General features: G+C 41.1%; 1 protein-coding gene across 1 annotated transcript in view; it reads right to left on the bottom strand.

The window, feature by feature from the left end:
- The window catches only part of axdnd1 (axonemal dynein light chain domain containing 1), a 179,958-nt gene that overhangs the window by 51,938 nt on the left and 107,763 nt on the right, over positions 1-20,257 (bottom strand). Inside the window, exons 18-20 of the mRNA XM_080196753.1 lie at positions 19,818-20,031; positions 7,852-7,945; positions 1,568-1,758 (exon numbers count right to left, since the gene is read on the bottom strand). Of these exons, the coding sequence (XP_080052879.1) occupies positions 1,568-1,758; positions 7,852-7,945; positions 19,818-20,031 (499 nt within the window). The remainder of the gene's footprint in view (positions 1-1,567; positions 1,759-7,851; positions 7,946-19,817; positions 20,032-20,257) is intronic.

The raw sequence follows: 20,257 nt of genomic DNA, 5'->3' as shown, positions 1-20,257 counted from the left end.
CAATCAGCCACGATTGTGATGAATGGTGGAGCAGGCTCCAAGAGCCAAATGGCCTCCTTCTGCTCCTAACTTCTATGTTTCTATGACAGGTACTTTCCATTTCAAGCACAGCTAAGTTGCTATGGAGTGACAATCTGCTGCTGATTGACCCATAATTTCCTTGAAGTGGCAATGTTGCACATTAGCAAGAAGTGTGCCCGCTACAAACTGAGTGGTGAACTAATCACCTTAAGCTTAGCAAATAGAGACAATTGCTTGGCATCAGGGATTTGTATCATCTAGATAAATAAACTCCAATGTTCAGCTGCAGCCATATGGCAATCTAAGTTTCATTACAGCAGCCTGTGGCCTTTCATTAACAGGAAGGGGTTTTATCCAATCATCGTCCAAGTAGCTTGCATCCACTGAAAGGACACCTTTGAGATGTGTACCCAGTTTCCTGAAAGCAGTCTTGACACACATAACATTTGACACTTCCAACACTATATACATTGCAGACACTTGCACAACTTCAGGGATGGATCCACATGGATAGGTGGTACCAGTTAGAACCGATGACACTAGTGAAGAACTCTCATTCTATACAAAAACTGGGGCACAAACATTCTTGCATCCACCTGGCCAATTCTTCCCCATATGGAGACCCATCTAGTCACATGAATGCACTAACAACATGGAACATTAACTCTGGGCCCTGTTTTACCATTTTGATTCTAAATACTGGGTGGACTTGAAACTGGGAGTGTTTCCGATCCGACTTTTAGACCCCATACACACACTGCCTGCAAAAACATCAATGATTCCAAATCACACTGCAGAAGCCTGTGGGTAAGGCTCAATGTGCACAGAGCCCTGCAGCTCTGACTGGCACCTTCAACTGCGCATGCACAGAAAAAAAAATTTAAAGTTGTGGACCTGACAGTTTGGAAAGTTAAAATCAGAACCAAGATTTGTTGTATCTGCAGCATCTGGACTCAAAGCATTTACTCTGTTTCTTCCTGCACAGTTGCTGAATTATTCCAGCACTTTGTTTTTATTTCTAGAACTGCAGCATCTGCAGTATTTTGCTTTTATTTAAATTTAATGTTAGCCCCATTCCAGATACCCAAGAGCACACTGAAACTCCAGTGTGATACTGAGGGACTGCTGACAAAGGTGCCATCTTTCAAAAGTAATGGCAAACTGTGGTTCCATCTGGCCTTTAAGGTTGATGTAAAAGAACACAAGCGGCTATTCAAAAGTGAGCTGAGGAATTCTCCTGTTGTCCTGGCCAATATTTATCCCTCAATCAAACGTAAAACAGTTGATCTGATCATTCACTTAATTGGTTTGTAAGACTTTATTGTGTGCAAAGTGACCCAGGTTTCCTGCAATATAACTATAACTAAACACCAAAAGTACCTTATTGGCTGTAGATTCTTTGAGAACTTCTGAGTCATGGAAAATGCAATACTCATTTTTTCTTTCCAAAATATTTGTCTGCACGGTAAAGTCTAATTTTAAGACACAACCTCATTATTTTTGAATGATGAAAGATTCTATAATTCAGTGCAAACTTTGATCTTACCCATACATTTGCGTTGACAAGATATTCAGCTGACTAGCCACCATTAGAGCTTTCTCCTCCAGTTTTTCAGGTGTATCTGGATGCGATAGGTGTGTGAAGTGTTTTTTTCTCAAGTTAGCAATTGGATCGTGCACCATTTGGAGTAATAGGTCTACTAACAAGTGGGTCATTGCACCTTGAACAATGAGAATCTGGATGATAAAGAAATAGAAGCATATGGTTCAACTGGATAAATATATCAAAGATTTAGCATTCTCGCTTCCTGGCATCACTTCTCAGTCTTTTGGCTAAGGTCAAGTGTAGTATCGATATGCTGTGCTTGGTTGAAGTCTTTTGGTTACATTTTATCTTCATTTGAAGCGACTCTTAAAAGTGGCATGTCGGCCTTTTGGCTAAGATGCAAATGAGATCAAGCCCTGGAGGAGGTGTTATGCCTACTCCAATCAGCTTGGATCATGTAGATCAAGCCCAAGCCAGGAGGTGAGAGCCCTGTCTTGTCAACTTGAATCAGGAATGTCTCAACTTGTTGAGACTCTGAATTGGACTTGATTTGATTGAATTGGAATAAAAACAAAAAAGATTTAGCATTTCCTCCAAGTCTGGTGTTTACTTTATCAATTGCTTGTCACTCTTTTTCCATCATGCTTTTCCATAATAATTTTGTCACCCTTTTGTTACATTTTGTTGATTTAAATTGTAACCAGAAAAAAAGAGGCAGGAGCATAAAACATATAAGCCAGAGTACCTGGGCAGTCAAGCCATTTAATGTTTTCAAATGAAAATAACACACTCATATAATTCAATTTTTTAAGTACAAAAGACCCAGAACATGATGTAATGGGTCATAACCACCAAGATCCTAGGGTCAGATTTAGGCAATATATCAAAGATGCATTGGAGAATCTCTCTCAGAGCTTCAGAGGTCATTGAATTTGACATATTCACTCACAGTAAATCTCTGGCCTTGATAATTTATTACGCTCTGTCTAATAAACAGTGATGTTTGTGAGCAGCTCAGACTTCTAAGTGTCTTTCATGGATATCCTATGGGGCTATTTTCACATCACCACCACCAATTTGCATTTAAATTAAGATGGCATGTAATTGTGCTGTTTTAAGTTACTTCCATTTTATTTTAATACAATCAAATAAGAATAAAAACTAAGGTACAACAGAAACTGCATGGCAGAAAGTAAATACTACGCTTCCAGAAAATACCTATCTTATCGAGGCTATTAATTTATAGCAACAAAGGATATATTAAAAAATGTTAGAACACAAAAGGAAGCCAATTAACCCATCCTATCTATGCTGGGTCTCTGAAACGGCCGTCCACTTAATCATATCCCTTGCTCTTTTCAAAAATTTGGTCAAACCAGTCATATTGGTGCTTATCCTTCATGCGAACAGTAGTTATAATCCTTTAGCAAGTTTCCTTAATTCCTTATTTCCCTTTCCTTCAACAGCCAATCTAGCCTTTCATAAATGTTGATAGGATAATAATGACTAATCAAAATCTCTGATAATGCATCCCACAACATCACATGCATGAAAGCTCTCCCAGGCCCTTACTTGATTTATAGTGATTGCACAAGTCAAACTATATTTTTATTATGGAGCAGTGTGAGTGTTAGCAATATTTTCTGGTTCAAATTCCATAATTGTGTACATTTCACACTAAAAGACCCATAACTTCCTCAGAGTGCTAATCATTGGTAAATTTCCAATTATCTGCTAATGGAAAGCACCTACATCACCCAGATTGACTCAGGTCAGGTGAGACTCAAGAAGCAAATTGCCCTGGCTCCAGCAACAGAGTGCAAAAGGAGCAAGGGAGGACATGGTCCAGCACTAGCTGATTTAAAAGCAGGCGAGTTTAAAGATTCCATTGAAAGGGCAGAGGTAAGTTCTAAGATAATTGAATGGTATGTAGGAATGGGTAGGTTCTGACATTTGCAGGGGAGTATCAGGACTCTGGGGGCTGGGTGGAGGGTCCGAACATCAGAGGGAATGAGTCTGGACACCAGGGTTGAAGGTTCCAGTTGGGACCTAGGTAAAGCTAGGTTGGGTTGCATCAGAAAGCTGTTGGTTGTATCAGGAGATTGTCACTCGAGTCGGAGCTCTATTCATTGTGCTTCTACTTCTCATACCTTGCCCTTATCGGTAAGGGTTAGGCTGGGTTTCATCAGAAGGTTGTTGCTTGTGTCAGGAGATTGGTCACTCGAGTCAGAGCTCTGTTCATTGTGCTTCTACTTTTCACACCTTGCCCTCAAACCACAGTCAAAGTCCAGAATGCTGCTTTCCTGCCTTGCACTGGTGCAGGTAGGGTTGTCCTTGATGGGGTTTTTGGGGGCCCCAAAACCTATCGGATACCCCAATTCAGACAGCTAAAATGTGTTATTATCCAGGTCAGAAACTCCAAGGTGTTTTATGAAGTCAGCCTAAACCATAAGTTTTGCACTTTGAATTTTGGCACAGGTAAGCATAAGATGTTTCACTCCAAGTATGATTCAAGTGTCCCACAAGGAAACATTTATCAAACAAAATTTAAAAATACAGTTAACACAAAAACAAACTTAGCAAGAATTTTTACCAATTACAAACAAGAAAAAAAGCAACAATGATATATAAAATTTAACAGCTCAATGTACTGTTCTTCAGCAAAACATTGTTATCAAAATACATCCCCGTTCTCAAGTTAGCACAGAAAATAGCACAGAATTTGCAGCTCTGCAACAACTGCTGGGAATTAGTCCTTTGGATGGAGAACTGAAACTGGCTTCCCCACCCTGTAGCTCTACCTCTACCACGTTGAGGTAGAGATAGAGCTACTACTTGCCTCAAGCTAGTAAATCACCGACAGCAAAATCTTTACACCAGAAAGGCAAGAAAGACTGCTTCTAATTAGACAACAGGATTTCTAATACCGAGGAGGGACACAGAAATACTGCTTTCAATCTGGAATTCAACAGCTTCTAACTAGCCAGCAGCAAAAACTGAAAGTAAAGAACTTTTTCCACATGACCAGTCAATCATTCTTCCCCCAACAATCCTAAAGGGTCGTAAACTTGTAAAATGCCAGGAGATTGCATTAGACCCAAATTAAAAATAAACAAAAAGCCAATCACATGGCTCTAGCAACAATAAAAGGACAAACAGCTCGGCGTCTGCTTATAACTGCAGACAACATGATTAAAATATATTTCTTAAAGGTACAGTAGCATCATTGATGCCCATCAGGAATAACAGCAGCCTGCCTTTAGCTCTACTGAGAAATAGAGGGACCACACCAAAGAAGTATTGAAAAATAAAGACTTTAATTACACATGGGATTTATTGGGATGATTATAACAATAATACATTTTTAATTGAAAATATAAATTGATCATGCACTTCTAATTCAAGAAACCATCGTGCAGTCATCTCTATTGTTGCCTCCTGCCTTTCAAGTGGACACTAGCCTTTACAATATCAGTATGATCAGAATGGAAGATCAGCAAAGGATACAAATAAGGCAGAGGGACTGTTAATTGCGGAATAATCTGAGTTGCATTGTGGGTCAGTGAATTCAGCATTTTGTGCCATAAGGCTGAAATGCAGGCTATTTGAACTATAAATGAATGAGTCTGTCATGGGCTTTTCTGACAGCTGGATGAGTGGCTGCATGTAACCTAGCCGAATCAGGCTCCAATTCAACCTGTTCTTTCTCCTCCTCATCAGAGAAGTTCTCACTTTTCACTTCCTGGAGCACCAGTTTTCTCTGCAGCGCAATATTGCACAAGGCACAGTAGACAACTACCATTCCGGAATCTTGCTTAAGAGTGCCTGTAAATCTGTTCAAACACCTGAACTGCATCTTCAACAAACCAACGGCCTGTCCAATGAACGTTGTCATGCTAATGTGCCTCCAGTTGTATCTTTCCTCAGCAGCAGTGGTAGGAATCCTCACTGTTACCAAAAGCTATGTCCTCAGATGGTAGCTCCTGTCTCCAAGGAATCTGCTGCTCACTCTCCTTGGAGATGAGACTGTCAGAGAATGAAAGAATCAACGACAGCTTCCAGCACTTCTTGCACAGACATGCATGAACACCCTCTGATGATCACATCCTAACTGAACACTGACAGAATGGGAGAATTGAATCCCTTCCAATTAGCATAGACTGCTGAGTAATCCAAGGGTGCCTTGATCGTAAAGATCTATTAGAAACCAGCCACTGCAGAAACCCAAAGAGCCCTCTGGTTCTGACTAGCCTTGTCAGTAGCAAAGTGGACGTAAGTAACAAACATAGCATCAATCAAATGAGAAATGAATTTGTGTGCAGTAGATTGTGAAGGATTGTGAAATTCTGCAGATGCCATCAACAGATACCTGGAAAGAACAAGGGGCAAAGAAATTCAAGGTTGTAGTGACCTTGACATTCACTGCCAATGCATGTTACATGGTCCACTAGAAAGGAAGTCTTGTTCCCGGAGGCTGCAGATGACAGCATTGACCTGCCACCAAACTCTGATTTTCCTGAGGCATTGTTGCTCAGTCATGTTGACAAAGCGGATCCTTTGCCTATATATCCTGTGTTTGGAGCATCACTTCATTTGAGCCAGATCTCTGTGATCCATCCTCTTATGAAACAGCATGTGGCTGAGGAAAAGTCAGCTGTTGTGGCCTCCAGTGTTGCTCCCGTTGCAGGTCAAAATTCCAAGATATAGCTGCATAAGTTGCTCCCACATCGCACTGAAGTTGGCAGTAGGAAGTGCAGATGAAGGTGAGTAAAGTTTAAGATGGCAGAAATGCCATCCCTCTCACCTAGACAAGAAAGCAGTTGTGCTCTTTCAGTCTTTAAAGGTTTCCAGCCTGTCAATTTCAGAGTAATCAGTCACCATTGTGCACTTGCCTTGTTGACCCTGGCAAGATTCACACAGTTTCAGAGACTCATCATGTGCTGTCTGTTAAGCCAAAATGCTGGATTAAATTCAGAATTAGTTGCCTCCTTACATTTTCAAATGATAGATTCGACATCCCCTATGAATGTTTCCTGAACATGCCAAATGCAGCCAAAGACAAAAGTAAGCAGAAACATGTCAGATCTCTTATATGTCACCATTTTTGGAAAATTTAATCAACTCCTTCCAACATTGGGCCCAACCCCCTTACCTCTCAAACATATCCAATCTTGCACGTTAAAACTCTGCCTTAAGTGTCACAGTAATTTCATTACAATGTTAATGTAAGCCTACTTGTGACACACACAAATGAACTAAAGCAAAGGTATCTGAAGATTCACAATACAGTAAAAGTCTCGATGAAAGGCCTTATGACAACTGAATTTCATTCCTAGATGAATATGATTGAAAAGCAAAGAATCCATGTCAAACTTGCGTAGAACCTCCGTTGGACCACATTTGGCGTCCTGTGGACAGATGTTGTCTCCATATTTTAAATGTTGAAGCATTGATCAAGGTGAAAAAAATTACTAAAATGACATCAAAACTGAAAAGTTATTCTGACCAGGAGAATTTGAACTAGCTGATTTTTTTTCTCTAGGTCTAATAGAGTTGTTTAAGGTTATGAAAGGGTCTAATAGGATAGAAGTAGAGATATTTCTACTTGGGAGAGAGACCAGAACTGGACCACAAGTCATTAATAAATTAAATTGGGAATTTGGGAGAAACATATGTAATCTGATAATAGTTAGAATGCTGAAGTCACCTTCACACCTGTGACTCAAGAACAGCTTCTTCCCTGCTGCCATCAGACTTTTGAATAGACCTTCCTTATATTAAATTGATCTTTTTCTACACCCAAGCAGTGACTGTAACATCACATTCTGCACTCTCATTTCCTTCTCTATGAACGGTATGCTTTGTCTGCATAGCATGCAAGAAACAATACTTTTCACTGTATACCAATATATGTGACAATAATAAATCAAATCAAAAATTATGAATAGTTGAGGCAATTAGTATGGGTGCATTTCAGAAGAGGCTAGATAGTCACAAAAGAAAAAGGAATAGTTGGATATGCTAATGAAGGGTAGGAGGAAGTTCACTTGGAACAGCACCACCAAATGGACCTATGTGTCCAAATGGTCTGTTGCTATGTTGTAAACATTATGCATCCAAACTTGACACTGAAATCAGTCTTCTTGCTTCCAGTCAGAATCTGCAGACTCCCTTTTCCTATAACCAGATTCTTCACACTGTAGACAACTCTGTAGCCAATCTCCTCAATGATAAGGTCCCTCTGCAGCATTTCTTCATTAAATGAGTATAGTCCTGTGGCTTACCTGCTTTGAGAGCTTGGTGTCCATGTGGATTATCATCTTAAAGAGTGCCAACAACCACTCCTGCATCTTTTGAATCACATCTCTGAGTTGCAGACTAGAATTAAGAAAATAAGAGAAGAAACTTAAGTTCCAGCTAAGCTTTCGTCATGTTCCATAATATCGATTTTATACTGTTTTATCACTAGAAAGCAATATTTTCTTCCAATATTGTCAAAAATGGGTATTATATGTGCTGAATTTAATCTATTCCTTCCATAGCACAATATATACACAGGAATTCTTGTGAAAATATTCAACCATGCTTAAAGTACACAGGCACCAGGATCATAATAATCATCATCATTCAGTGGTAATAACAGGGAGATTTGGTTTGATTTGTAGCAGCAGGATAACAGACTTGGAGTGGAAGGAACTCAAGGAAGTTAGAGAGGAGAAATTAGCAACAATGTAAATAAGAGGAAGGAATGGAAAGATGGGAGGAGGATAGAAGAATGCCAGCTTCAATTAAAGGATTTGAAAAGGAAAGAAACTGCTACAGCCAAGGAAAAGAGAGATCCAGTTTGGATCAGGAAGGTGGGAAAGTTGATGAGAAAGAAGTGCTTTATTGTGTACTAGATGTAGGTGGATAGGAGTGTCAGGTTGAACTGAGGAGAGGGAGAAGGTGTCTGATAAGAAACAGAAGCACTGAAGGAAGAGGGAGAGTTGCTGAAAAACCAACAATGGTAGTGTGGAGTACAATGTGGGGAGGGAGTCTACATATACTCACACCCAGGGTTTCCCCAGCCATTTCCAAGGGTGCAACAAGACTGCTGGTGAGATCTTCTAGTATTCCTGGCAAGTCTTGCACCACCTGACCAGGTTTTTGATATCACTGTCTATGCCAGGCCACCAGACATAGTTCCTGGGTGGCCACTGTGCAACTCTAGAAGTATTGGTCACTGATCTGGATGTGGGACAACCCCCAGACTCCCCACAAAATGATGCCATCATCTATGCTAAACTCCTGATATTTAGATAAGGTTTCAAAATCCTCTGGACGATGCCCTTGTAGTCCACCATTTAAGATGATTTGACGTAGTTTCACCAATGTGGGTCCTTTGCAGTCTATGCCTGGATTTGCTTGGCAGTTACTGGCGAAGTGTCCATGAAGTTCGGAGTCATAATGTCTTCATCAATCTTCAGAGGAGGAGATAGGGTGGTGGGCAGCGGCAACCAAATCAAGACATCCATGTTCGCCATATGTCACCATGGGCAATGTTCTAAGGTTTATTCATAGGCATCTAATAACAGTAACCAGCTTTGGATCTGGGCAGATATGACAAGAGGAATAATTTGTCTTTCTTGACGAGGCTGAACAGAAGTTTGTGATCAATCACTATGATGAATGCTGACTACAGATTAACTGGTGGAATTTTCTCACCTTGCACACCACGGCCAAACCTTTTTTGATCTGGACATGCTTCCTGTTTGCATTCACCAGGGTTCGTGATGCGATAATATCTCTTCAATCCATTGCCTCAGGGATCCTTAATGGACTAGTATATTTGTTGACAGCAATTGTTGTTTGATGTTTGCAAAGGCTTTCTCTTGTGGCATTTGTCATGACCATTTCTGATTCTTTTAATAGCATGCGAGGGGTGCCAGCTGGGTAGCCAAGTTCAGTATGAATTTTTCACAGTAATTTATGAGACCTAGGAAAGACACCAACTCAGCTGTATTCCTTGGAGTTGGAGCTCCTTTTATGGTCTTCAATTTCTCTTCAACAGCATGGAATCCATCCTTGTCAACTCTGTACCCAAGGTACATTACCTCATTGGTCTGGAACACATACTCTCCTTATAATTGAATGCCAGCGTCTGAAAAAGCTGTAAGACCTCCACCAAACACTCAATGTTCAAATGTAGTAACTCCTGAGGTTAAAATGTCATCCATGTTCTCCAACACCCTTTGAAAAATGGCACAAGCCAAAGACACCCTAAAGAGTTAATGGGTATACTCAGAGTCCTTTGTAAGTATTTATGCTAACATACTTCCTGGATGACACCTCAAGCTCCAATTCTAATTTGTCTAATTTGGAAAATATGTGACACTTAGCCAGCTTTGCGTGGCATAGGTCTCTGTCCAAACAAGAGGCTCTGTTGGCCATCAATTTATAATCCCCACAGAAATAGACCAAATTGTCAGGTTTTAAAACTGACAACGGGTACAGCCCATTCAGGAAATTATACTGGGTATATAATGCCAAGTTCCATTTAGATGTTCCAATTCAGCCCCTACTTTGCAATGTAGGGCACAGAGGTCTGGCCATGCTTGATGTATTTGGGTTGAGCCTCTGGATCCAAGTAGATCTTGGCCCTAGTGCCTTTAATCTTCCCAAGACCTTCTTGGAGCTCTTTGGGATATTTCCCAATGACTTTGTTTAAACTGCCATTACCCATTTTAAAGATCCGTTGCCAGTCTAGGCAGATTTTCTGGAGTCTGACCTTTCCCAAAAGGGTGGGCCTTGCTCCTTGCGTAATTATTAGGGGGGATCGGACTGTCTGTTGCCCATGCGTTACACGTGGGATTACAGTGGTCCCAACAATACATAAGGGCTTCCCAGTGTATGTGGCCAATCTAGCCTTGGTGCCCCACAGTACAATACCGCCCACTAGTGATGTAAGGAAGAACATGACCAAGATATCAAAGCTGCGTAGAATTAGGGAACAACATGCAACTCCATGCCCTGGGATCCTTTCCATACCTGTATCTGACACATATGTATGTAGTTAATAAAACATTCTTAGTAATGTCTAAGCAGTATATACCATGGATAGCAACAATGCACCAAAACATAGGGACATCGGAGGATCAAAATCCACATCCTCTGTAAAAAGACTGAAGAAATCAAGAAAAGGATACCAGCAACGAATTTCTGCTCTGAAACAACCTCAATCAAGAAGCTAAGAAAACTCATCTGAAGAGCTTCAGAGACACAGGATTCTGGCAGTGGAAACAAAGGCAGAAATTAAGCTCAAGCTAGAATCACCACTGAATCTCTGTGGAAACAGCTTTAACGAAGCAGAGATAGCAGCCAGCAGCCTACATGGTGAAAGCAATGGTTTATAAAGTTCCAGACAATGTTTTCCTAATGCAGTCCATCAACGAGTCCTTGAATAAAATATTAACAACCTTTCACTAATATTTTAATTCTCAGCTGCAGCATGAACAGAGCTTCAAGAGTGATAAAAGATAACCAGAAAGCCAATGAAAAGCTAGAAACACCACTAGCCAGAACCCCAGCTGATTTATGCCTGTCGGAAGACTCAGACATTATAGATATAGGTACTCAGATATGCACAGCTTCAGCACATAAGAGCTGAAAGTGAAAATAAACAATTGAAAGATAAGTTATTTGTCCTTCAAGAACAGATTCAAGCACAGCTCAATGTCCTTCAGCAACATGAAGAAATATAGAACAGCTTGACTACAGAATGGCAGAACAAACTCTATGAGACTACTAAATTACAAGTCTGAAAACAAAGTACGTGAGCTTCACAGTGAAAAATAAAACCTGTTGCGACCTTCACACAACACAAGGATCCCTCATGTCTGAGTTTGTCCCTTGGAAACATTATGAAACAGGATATAACTGCCACCCTGAATGAACTAATGATCCAGTTCACACAGGACTCAGGAATGTTCAGCATTCCAGGAAGCTGAGAGGTACAAGAATAAGACTGCAGCATTGAAAGAAACAGTTGCACATCTGGAAGGAACCTTAAAACAATCTTGCGCTCCCAAAGAAGTGTACAAAGAATATCAAGAACGGGGAATGGCAAGTGAAGCAGATACCAGCCATATGACAAAACCACATAGTTTACTCGATCCAGGTAGCTTTTGTGTTGAGCTGCTATCAACAAAAGGTGAGCTACCTCTACAGTCCTTCCACTGGACAGTTCCCCATAACACCAGAAAGCTTCCAGATATTGGAAAAGGCAGAAAAAAAGGGACACAATTGACAGCTGGACAGATATTACTTTTGTCCACATACAAAAACACGACCATCATTCTCAGTGTGAAACCACCGCTGCAGCAATCTGACCGACAAGGCATGGTGCAACATGCACCAATCAAAAAAATGCATGAAGCCATACTTGCTTCCACTGACAACCAATCACCCATCACCAAGATGAACTACCTCTAGATTCTACATCCTCTGGTATGGAAGGTACAAGACCTCAACACCACCTCAAACCCTGGGAAGATGAGATAGATGAACTCTGTTAAAGCATGCTATTAATATAGTTTAGAATTAGAGTAGTTACAGTTGCAACACAAGAATTAAATACACAAGACTTAATTCAAACTTGCCATCATTGGAGCAGCCATTGCTGACACTGTGGTCAATGCTACACCTGAAACCATGTTGATTTTTGATGTTAGCGTGCATCTTTTGTTTTCCCTCATTCTACCACCCCACCACAACCGTACCTTTGTACCACTCTTTCAAAGATCTAAAACTATCATTTATTAAGGCAGTGAAAGAAGGGTAACAGACAACAAAATATTGAAGAAGAAACACCAACACACTTGCAAACACCAGTTTAATATTGGATTATAAGGATTATGGAAATGCTAAGTGCTCATGTTGGGATGCTGATCGTGAGTAGTTTGCAGTAAAGGGCAGGGGTTGCATAGGTGTCAGATCACCAGAAGGAGGTTCTACATGAGTTCTATCGTAGAGGACTAGATGAGTGGAAAAGGTTAATGAGTATGCATAATGAAATGCTTGATGCATTGGCAGGCCCACAGAATGCCTGTGGTCAAAGGTGAAGTGCAGCACCAATCCGGCATAAGGCTTTGTGCAGAGTTTGGGGCTCATCCGCGTCAGCATGGAAGTAGTCATCAATACCACTGACATAATCGTGAACCCAACCATCATGCAGTGTCCAATTACTGCTGTTTCAGCTTTTATTGTAGGATAAGCAGAAGTTGCATAATATCCAGGTGTTGCTCAGTGGAAGCTCAGACTTCCACTAGTCAGGTTTCTGTCGTGCAAGTTTATATTATTGCCATTATGGCTGCGGATTCTAGTGGTCAAAGGGGTTCGCAAGGACTAACATAAGCCCACTAATCTGTCTCCCAGCTAAGGTATAAATTGCTGAGGCAACACCCTGAGAAAATGGCAATCGTTCCATTGGGCATGACCTGCTGCCCTCTGTGTTCACCTCCCACCAATGCCATTGCTGTTGCCCATTAGCCAACCAATCTATCTAAAGGATGCATAATTCACAATGGGGCTTGGGAAGTCTAATGGAAACATATCAATATTGCTAACTACAGTAATAGTTCAAGCATAATTAAAATGCCAAGAAAACTTCTTCAGTGAAAGATATTTCACTACACACAATGATCAAAGATAACAGCAAGCTATTTATCAAAAAAAATTAGATAACATTGATACTTACCAAAGGAGTAGTTCCAACCTGAGACATTGAATTGCTGTGCAGCTTCAAAATGTCCATTAGCAGCCATAAATAAAAACAACAGACCCCTCAGAAAATCTTAATTAACTTCTGACTACAAGGAAAAAGTTAATATTTATCTTGTAACAATATTAAATTTTAGCTTTTGTTTGTAAAAAGTGAGCCTCTGTTAGAAGAATGAAAATGTGATAATCATACAGGCTTGCTTTATTTTATTAAAATGGCCAGTGAAAAGTAATGGTTAGAAAACCTAATTAAAAGGCATTTCTGTAATTAACAGTTGATAAATTTAAAAATGTATCCTCTTTCAGAATTTATCATCTTTTCAGAATCAAGAGATTGGTACAGGATAATTAAAACTAAAATTATTGCAGAGACAGGGCAAATAAAAATGACCAAGCTCACTCAATCCAAATTCCAAGACGACCTGATAATGGGTGCAGGATCCATGATGTACAATTACCATGTGTCTAGTCAAGACTATGCATGTTACACATAAACCTCTTCCTGGCTGCTTATTTAAATGATTGTGGCTTGCAGCCAGTTTTGAACGTGCTGCTAACTGGCTACAAGCTTAGCAGGAGACCCAAGTGCAAGTATCACAAAAACACGAATCACAGTTGGCCTGCACTTCCTAAAGGCAGCCTGCACCTCTCAATAGAGAGGTGAATTCAAGTTGCAAAAGCTGGTTGAACTTTCATCAAAAGTGTTTCAGAGGACGAATAGAACTATTAAAGAAGAAGGTGGCTGCAGAAAGGGTAAACATTGACGACGAGGTTCAACTTCAATGTGCTAATGCATCCTTCAGTCACCAGGGGAAAAGAGTGTGTCTAAAAACCAGGACCTCAGACCCAACACCAAGCTCATGGTCCACAGAGCAATAATGATACCTGCCCTTCTATACGGCTCAAATATGTGCTCTTTATACAGCAGGTGCCTCAGACCCTTGGATAAATACCTTCAATGCTGCCTCCATAACATCCTGCAAACCCATCGGCAAGATAGATGCACCAATGTCAGTGTTCTCGCTCAGGCCAACATCCCCAGCATCAAGCAACAACTACGCTTGATTAACTCCACTGGTGGGCCACATCATTCACATGTCTGACACGAGACTCCCGAAATAAGTGTTCTACTCAGATTCGATAAGTGAGCCCCAGGAAGACAGAGGAAATTCTTAAAGGACACCCTCAAAGCCCTCTTGAAAAAATGCAACATCTCCACCTAGGAACCCTAGCCTAAGGTCACCTAAAGTACAAGAAAAGCACCCAGGAATGAGCTGAACACTTGAGTTTCATGGCCAATAGCAAGCCGAAACCAATTGCAAAACGAACACTTAACAACCTGGGCAGCCCACCTACCCACTCCTTCAACCACCGTCCAATCCACCAGTGATAGAGACTGTAGGTAATACGTTGGACTCCTCAGTCAACTGAGAACTCATTTTTAGTTTGGAAGAAAGTCATCCTCAGACCTGAGGGACTGGCTAAGAAAGAAGCTCTCAGGGAATAACAACTTTCTCAGAGTCCTGAGTTCTTCATCTCTAGTACCAAAGAGTCCAAAAGTCAATGATCTTCAATCTTCTCACTTGGGTCAATCTTGTGTTGTAAAGTCCTCACCTCATTGTCCTTGCAGTTGAGCTATCCTGAAACTAATACAACAAAGCCACCAAATTGCTGCCCCATTCTAATGATAATAGTGACATTCTCCAAATCAAAGAAGGTCGCTCCAAGGACCAAAATACAGCAGAGATTGAATCTCTCAACTGTGACTTAGGAGGGTGGGAAAGTGTAGAAGTTGGAATTGGGTAGAATCAGTGGTTGCAAACAGGAGTTGTAGAAATGTAACTTAAATAGTTAAAAATACAGAGACTGATCTTCCTAAAAAAAATTCAAAGTGTTACAAGTTTGAAAATCTAAGCATTTCACTCCGTTTATCCCAGTGAGCCACCCTATGCAGTTTTCCCACACATTGTCAATTTTTTGGAGGATTTTGCTCCAGTGAGGGGGCAAAGCCTAATTGTGCCAGAGAGGCTGGCAGTACCCCCTTTCATTCCCCACACCCCCAACCTTGAAAAACAGTCTCCAGCCTCTCAATTTCTCAAATTTTGCTTCACAATGTCCCTGTGAAGTGCTTTGGGAAATTTTATTATGTTAAAAAGTGCAGTATAAACACAACTTGTTACCATTGCTGGTACACTTTTACCATTACATCAATACCATTAAGGAAAATTATTTTAGTACTAAGATGCAGCGAGGTGGTTTTTGCTTCTGCACATCTTGTTTATGAGAAGATCAATGCTCCTGCTCCTACCGCCTCCCCCTTGGAAGTTTAAATGGTGTCCAGTCCCACCAGTGAAACCATGGTGTCAGATCCCCTTTGCTGGACATCATCTGTGTGAGGACCTCCACCTGCAAGGTCAGAAAGCTAAATGAGCCTGGACCATTAGGTCCTAGGTTCACTAATAAAATTAAAATTACTTTATACATATTTAAATCAGTCTTGCACCTTTCTTGGGTGTGAGGCTAATTATGATGGCAAGAAAGGCCTGGGAGGATTGCAAACAGCCAGATGCCGGATGTGATTCGCATTTTTAGCCTCCCACTCCAATTTCCTGGTCCACTACACAAATCGATCAGCAGCAGGGTGGAACGATTGCGTCCATAATTTCATATATCATGGAAAATTGGACGGCATACTTGGGCAGAGGTGTGGTATAAAGGGTTAGGTGGAATATACTAATGTATGACAAAGATGATGATGTATCACTGATATCAGCTAGTCATGTGATAAGCTTGCTACTTGTGAGACAGACAGCACGAGATAGAGACAGGGAGAGCGAGATAGAGACAGGAGAGAGAGAGGTTGGAACACTATGCCAGGAGCCACACGCTTACTCTGTAATTTGTTTAGAAGTAGTACTAATAAACAATAATTAACCAAGTGCAAGAGTACACATACAGTATGTTCAGTAACCAAGAACCAGATCTAGACTCGAGAGATAAGAAAGGCCATTTCAGAACAAGATCAACTATATTGGCTGGAGTTACTATTATCCTGGCTGAAATCAGCTAAGTATCATTGACTGGCAACTGAAGATGAGGAAAGTTTCTCACTCAGTATTAAATTTGTCCTTTAAGGGTCTATGCCTGCTCCCCTATTTCTCCTCTACATGCTGCCCTTATCGTTTTATCCCCTCAGCTCTACTTCCCCACCACATTACTTGACTCCTATGCTGTCTCCAAGTTGTCAAATTACTGGTCTGACATTCAATACTAGATAAACATGAAGTCTTTCCAATTAAACATTGAGAAGACTTAAGTTGAGAAGCCTTTGGACACTGCTTCAAATTTCACAACCACTGACTCCATCTCTCAGCCTAGCAACTATCTGAGGCTGAACCAGACTGTCAGCATTCTTGATGTCATACTTGACCCCAAAATGAACATTCAGACATGATTATTAAGCCCATCTATTTCCACCACTGTAACATTGCCCGACATGTGCCCCTACTCAAATTCAACTGTTGTTGAAAACCTCAACCCTCAAAACTGCATACCTCTGGACTTGACTATTCCAACTGAATCACAGTTCGCCTCCCTCATTCTACCCTCTGTAAACTTGAGGTTATCCAAACCTCTGCAGCCTGTGTCCTAAATCCCATTCAAACATCACCCCTGTGCTTGCTGACCTACATTGGTTCCTTGCGAAGCAACGTTTCAATTTTAAAATTCCCAACCTTATTTTCCAATCCATCTATTACTTGTTCTTCCTATCCCTTCAATCCCCTCCAATTCTGCCAGCTTTCAAGATGTTCCTGTAATTCTGGCTTTTTGAATATGCACCATTGCCAGCTGTGACTCAGCATCCTGGGCCTGAAAGTCAGAATGCCTGAACTGCTCCTTAAAATCAAAGTCTCTGACCAAGCTTTTGGTAATTTGCTCTGTGGCCAAACGGGCCATCTAAAATGGCAATTTGTAAAGCACTCTGAGACAATTAGGCAAGAACTAAAATGACAGGCTGCAGGTTAAAGACAGAGACAAACAGGCTGCAACCCTGACGAGTGAATAAACAAGATATGGGTCATCTCCAGGATGAAAGGGACCTTATAGTCACACTGGCTTGTTTCATCTCCAGGATGAAAGAGACTTTCTGGTCACACTGGGTTGTGTACCAGACATAAGGGCACCGTGAACCCTTATGTAGGAGGGAGGTATGTGATCTATGTGCCTCCAGCACCTAGACATGGCCGTTGGGGACACACCCAGAGATCGGTGTGGTAGCACCTGATTGGACTCTTATCGATCAGGGTGATCAAGTCCTGCTCAATTGATTGGCAATGGCCAAAAAGGGGTGTGAAACCAAATGGGGTATAAAGGGTGCTGTGCAACCAGGAATATCTCTCTCTCTGACCCCACAAACGAGCTACAACAATGGTGAACATCACCAGCGACAACCTGCACAAGGACAGCCACCACATCCAACAATGAAGGAAGACCAGGGCGAGAGTGCCAGACCAGACTACGCAGACGACTACTGAGACCAGCGCACAGATAAAGGCCAATAACTGCTTGGGTACTTGTCAATCACGCAAAGTCAAGTCAAGGTCTTGTATTGGAATCGAATTCTAGTATTTTGTGGTTGGGTGGGTGATTATTGATTGTGTGGGTTTAAATAAATATTGGTTGTACTAACAAGATGTCTATTCGTAGTTATTTGTCCACCGTATAAGGGTTAAAACAGACTGTGCGGCAGGCAACAGCTTGAATATCTCCTTATAGGCTGGGCGAATGGGCCAGGAAATGGCAAATGGAATTTAATGTTGGCAAGTGCGAGGTTGTCCACTTTGGTAGGAATAATGGTAGGAAGGATTATTACTTACGTGGAGAAAAACTGCAGCAGGCGACAGTGCAGAGGGACCTCGGGGTCCTTGTGCATGAGTCGCAAAAACCCAGCTTGCAGGTGCAGCAGGTGGTCAGGAAGGGAGGGGGATTGAATATAAAAGTAGGGAGGTCTTGCTGCGGCTGTATAGGGCATTGGTGAGGCCGCAGCTGGAGTACTGTGTGCAGTTTTGGGCGCCGTACTTACGCAAGGATATTTTGGCCTTGGAGGGAGTGCAGAGGAGGTTTACTAGGCTGATGCCAGAGTTGAGAGGGTTGAGCTATGAGGAGAGGCTGAATAAATTAGGCTTGTACTCGTTAGAGTTTAGAAGAATGAGGGGAGATCTCATTGAGACGTATAAGATGATGAATGGGATGGATAGGATAGAGGTGGAGAGACTCTTCCCGCTCAGAAAGGATAGTAGGACTAGGGGGCACAGCCTCAAGATAAAGGGGGGGGCGGTTTAGAACGGAGTTGAGGAGGAACTTCTTCACTCAAAGGGTGGTGAATCTCTGGAATTCTCTGCCCGTTGAAGTGGTGGAGGCTACCTCGCTAAATACTTTTAAGACGCGGGTTGATGGGTTTTTGGTAAGACAGGGGATTAAGGGTTATGGGGAGAGGGCGGGAATGTGGAACTGAGCCAAGACAGATCAGCCATGATCTTATTGAATGGCGGGGCAGGCTTGAAAGGCTAGTTGGCCTACTCCTGCTCCTATTTCTTATGTTCTTATGTTCTTATGTTCTTAAATATCAAATTTTGCTTTACAATGTCCCTGTGAAGTGCTTTGGGAAATTTATTATGTTAAAAGGTGCAATATAAACACAACTTGTTACCATTGCTAGTACACTTTTACAGCTACACCGTTAAGGAAAATTATTTTAGTACCAAGATGCAGCGAGGTGGTATTTGCTTTTGCACATCTTGTTTATGAGACAAGCAATGCACTGTTTAATAGAATGTCACATGTTTCTTTTTCTCCAAACATAGATTTGCAATCTAAGCTGTTTACCCTGCAAATGCTTCTCCTAAGAATGACAGGAAATGAGAAAGTCAATTCAAGAGCGCACGTGCAACAATCCATACCTAATTTCAGAATGGCATTGCATAAGGCTTAGGCATAAGTTAAATCGATAAGATCAGACAGTGGATGCCCTTATCAAAAGGAAGCAGAAAAACAGATTGAGAACCTAAGTCCCTTTAAAATCAGCCTGGCCTGATGGCTTAAAGTTAGTAAATAAACCAACTTCCCTTTTGACATCACAATATTTTGGGACTTTTTTCAATTTAGTGTTTTGTAACTGGTATTATGTGATTAAATCCATTTGTGATTACATCATTGATGGTGATTTAGTCATGTTCCAATCTTACTAGATGCAAATCCTGGTTTTTAATCAGTTTTGGAACTTGCACAATCCACCTCCATTTATTTTTCTGTGAAAATAGCTACCCAGTGGTCTTGAAAAGAATGGGTAAGTAAAAAAAATCTAAGTGCCATGGATGCTGAAAACCTGAAATATAAACCAAAAATGTTGGAAATACTAACCATGTGAAGAGCAGAGTTAATGCTTTAGGTCGATGATTTTTCATCAAAAGTAAATCTGCGCAGTTAGTAATACCTGACGTATGGCTGTTCATTCTTTCTCTCCTCAGTTTGAGGTGTTGCTGCCAGATTCATTGCATCTTCCAGTAGTTTGATCAAAGTGGGAAACTGCTCATTAAGCTTCAGTAAATCAAATTCTACCACTCCTATATCATCCAGATTGGCATAGTCGAATTTAACCCGGGAAGATTCAAGCACATCTTGTAGCTTCATTGTACACCAAGCAGTGCCTATTAAAATAATTCCAGGTTAAGTTATCTGCAATATTAACAAACACAAATAAATTCCATGTCTACTGTGAACAGGGATGAAATGAAAAGAGCTCATTTCGTACAAGATTCTTATAGTTGGTGCAAAGACATTTGTTCCATCAATGTGACCCAATTTAAGACACAATTGCAGGAGTTAAAAAAAATAATCGTCACTGTATCTCCTGATGCCTTATTTTATTGGAAC

Source organism: Carcharhinus amblyrhynchos, chromosome 9, assembly GCF_965287045.1.
Source record: "Carcharhinus amblyrhynchos chromosome 9, sCarAmb.v2.hapA, whole genome shotgun sequence".
Taxonomy (NCBI): Eukaryota; Metazoa; Chordata; class Chondrichthyes; order Carcharhiniformes; family Carcharhinidae; genus Carcharhinus; species Carcharhinus amblyrhynchos.
This window is presented reverse-complemented; position numbering and strand designations above follow the sequence as displayed.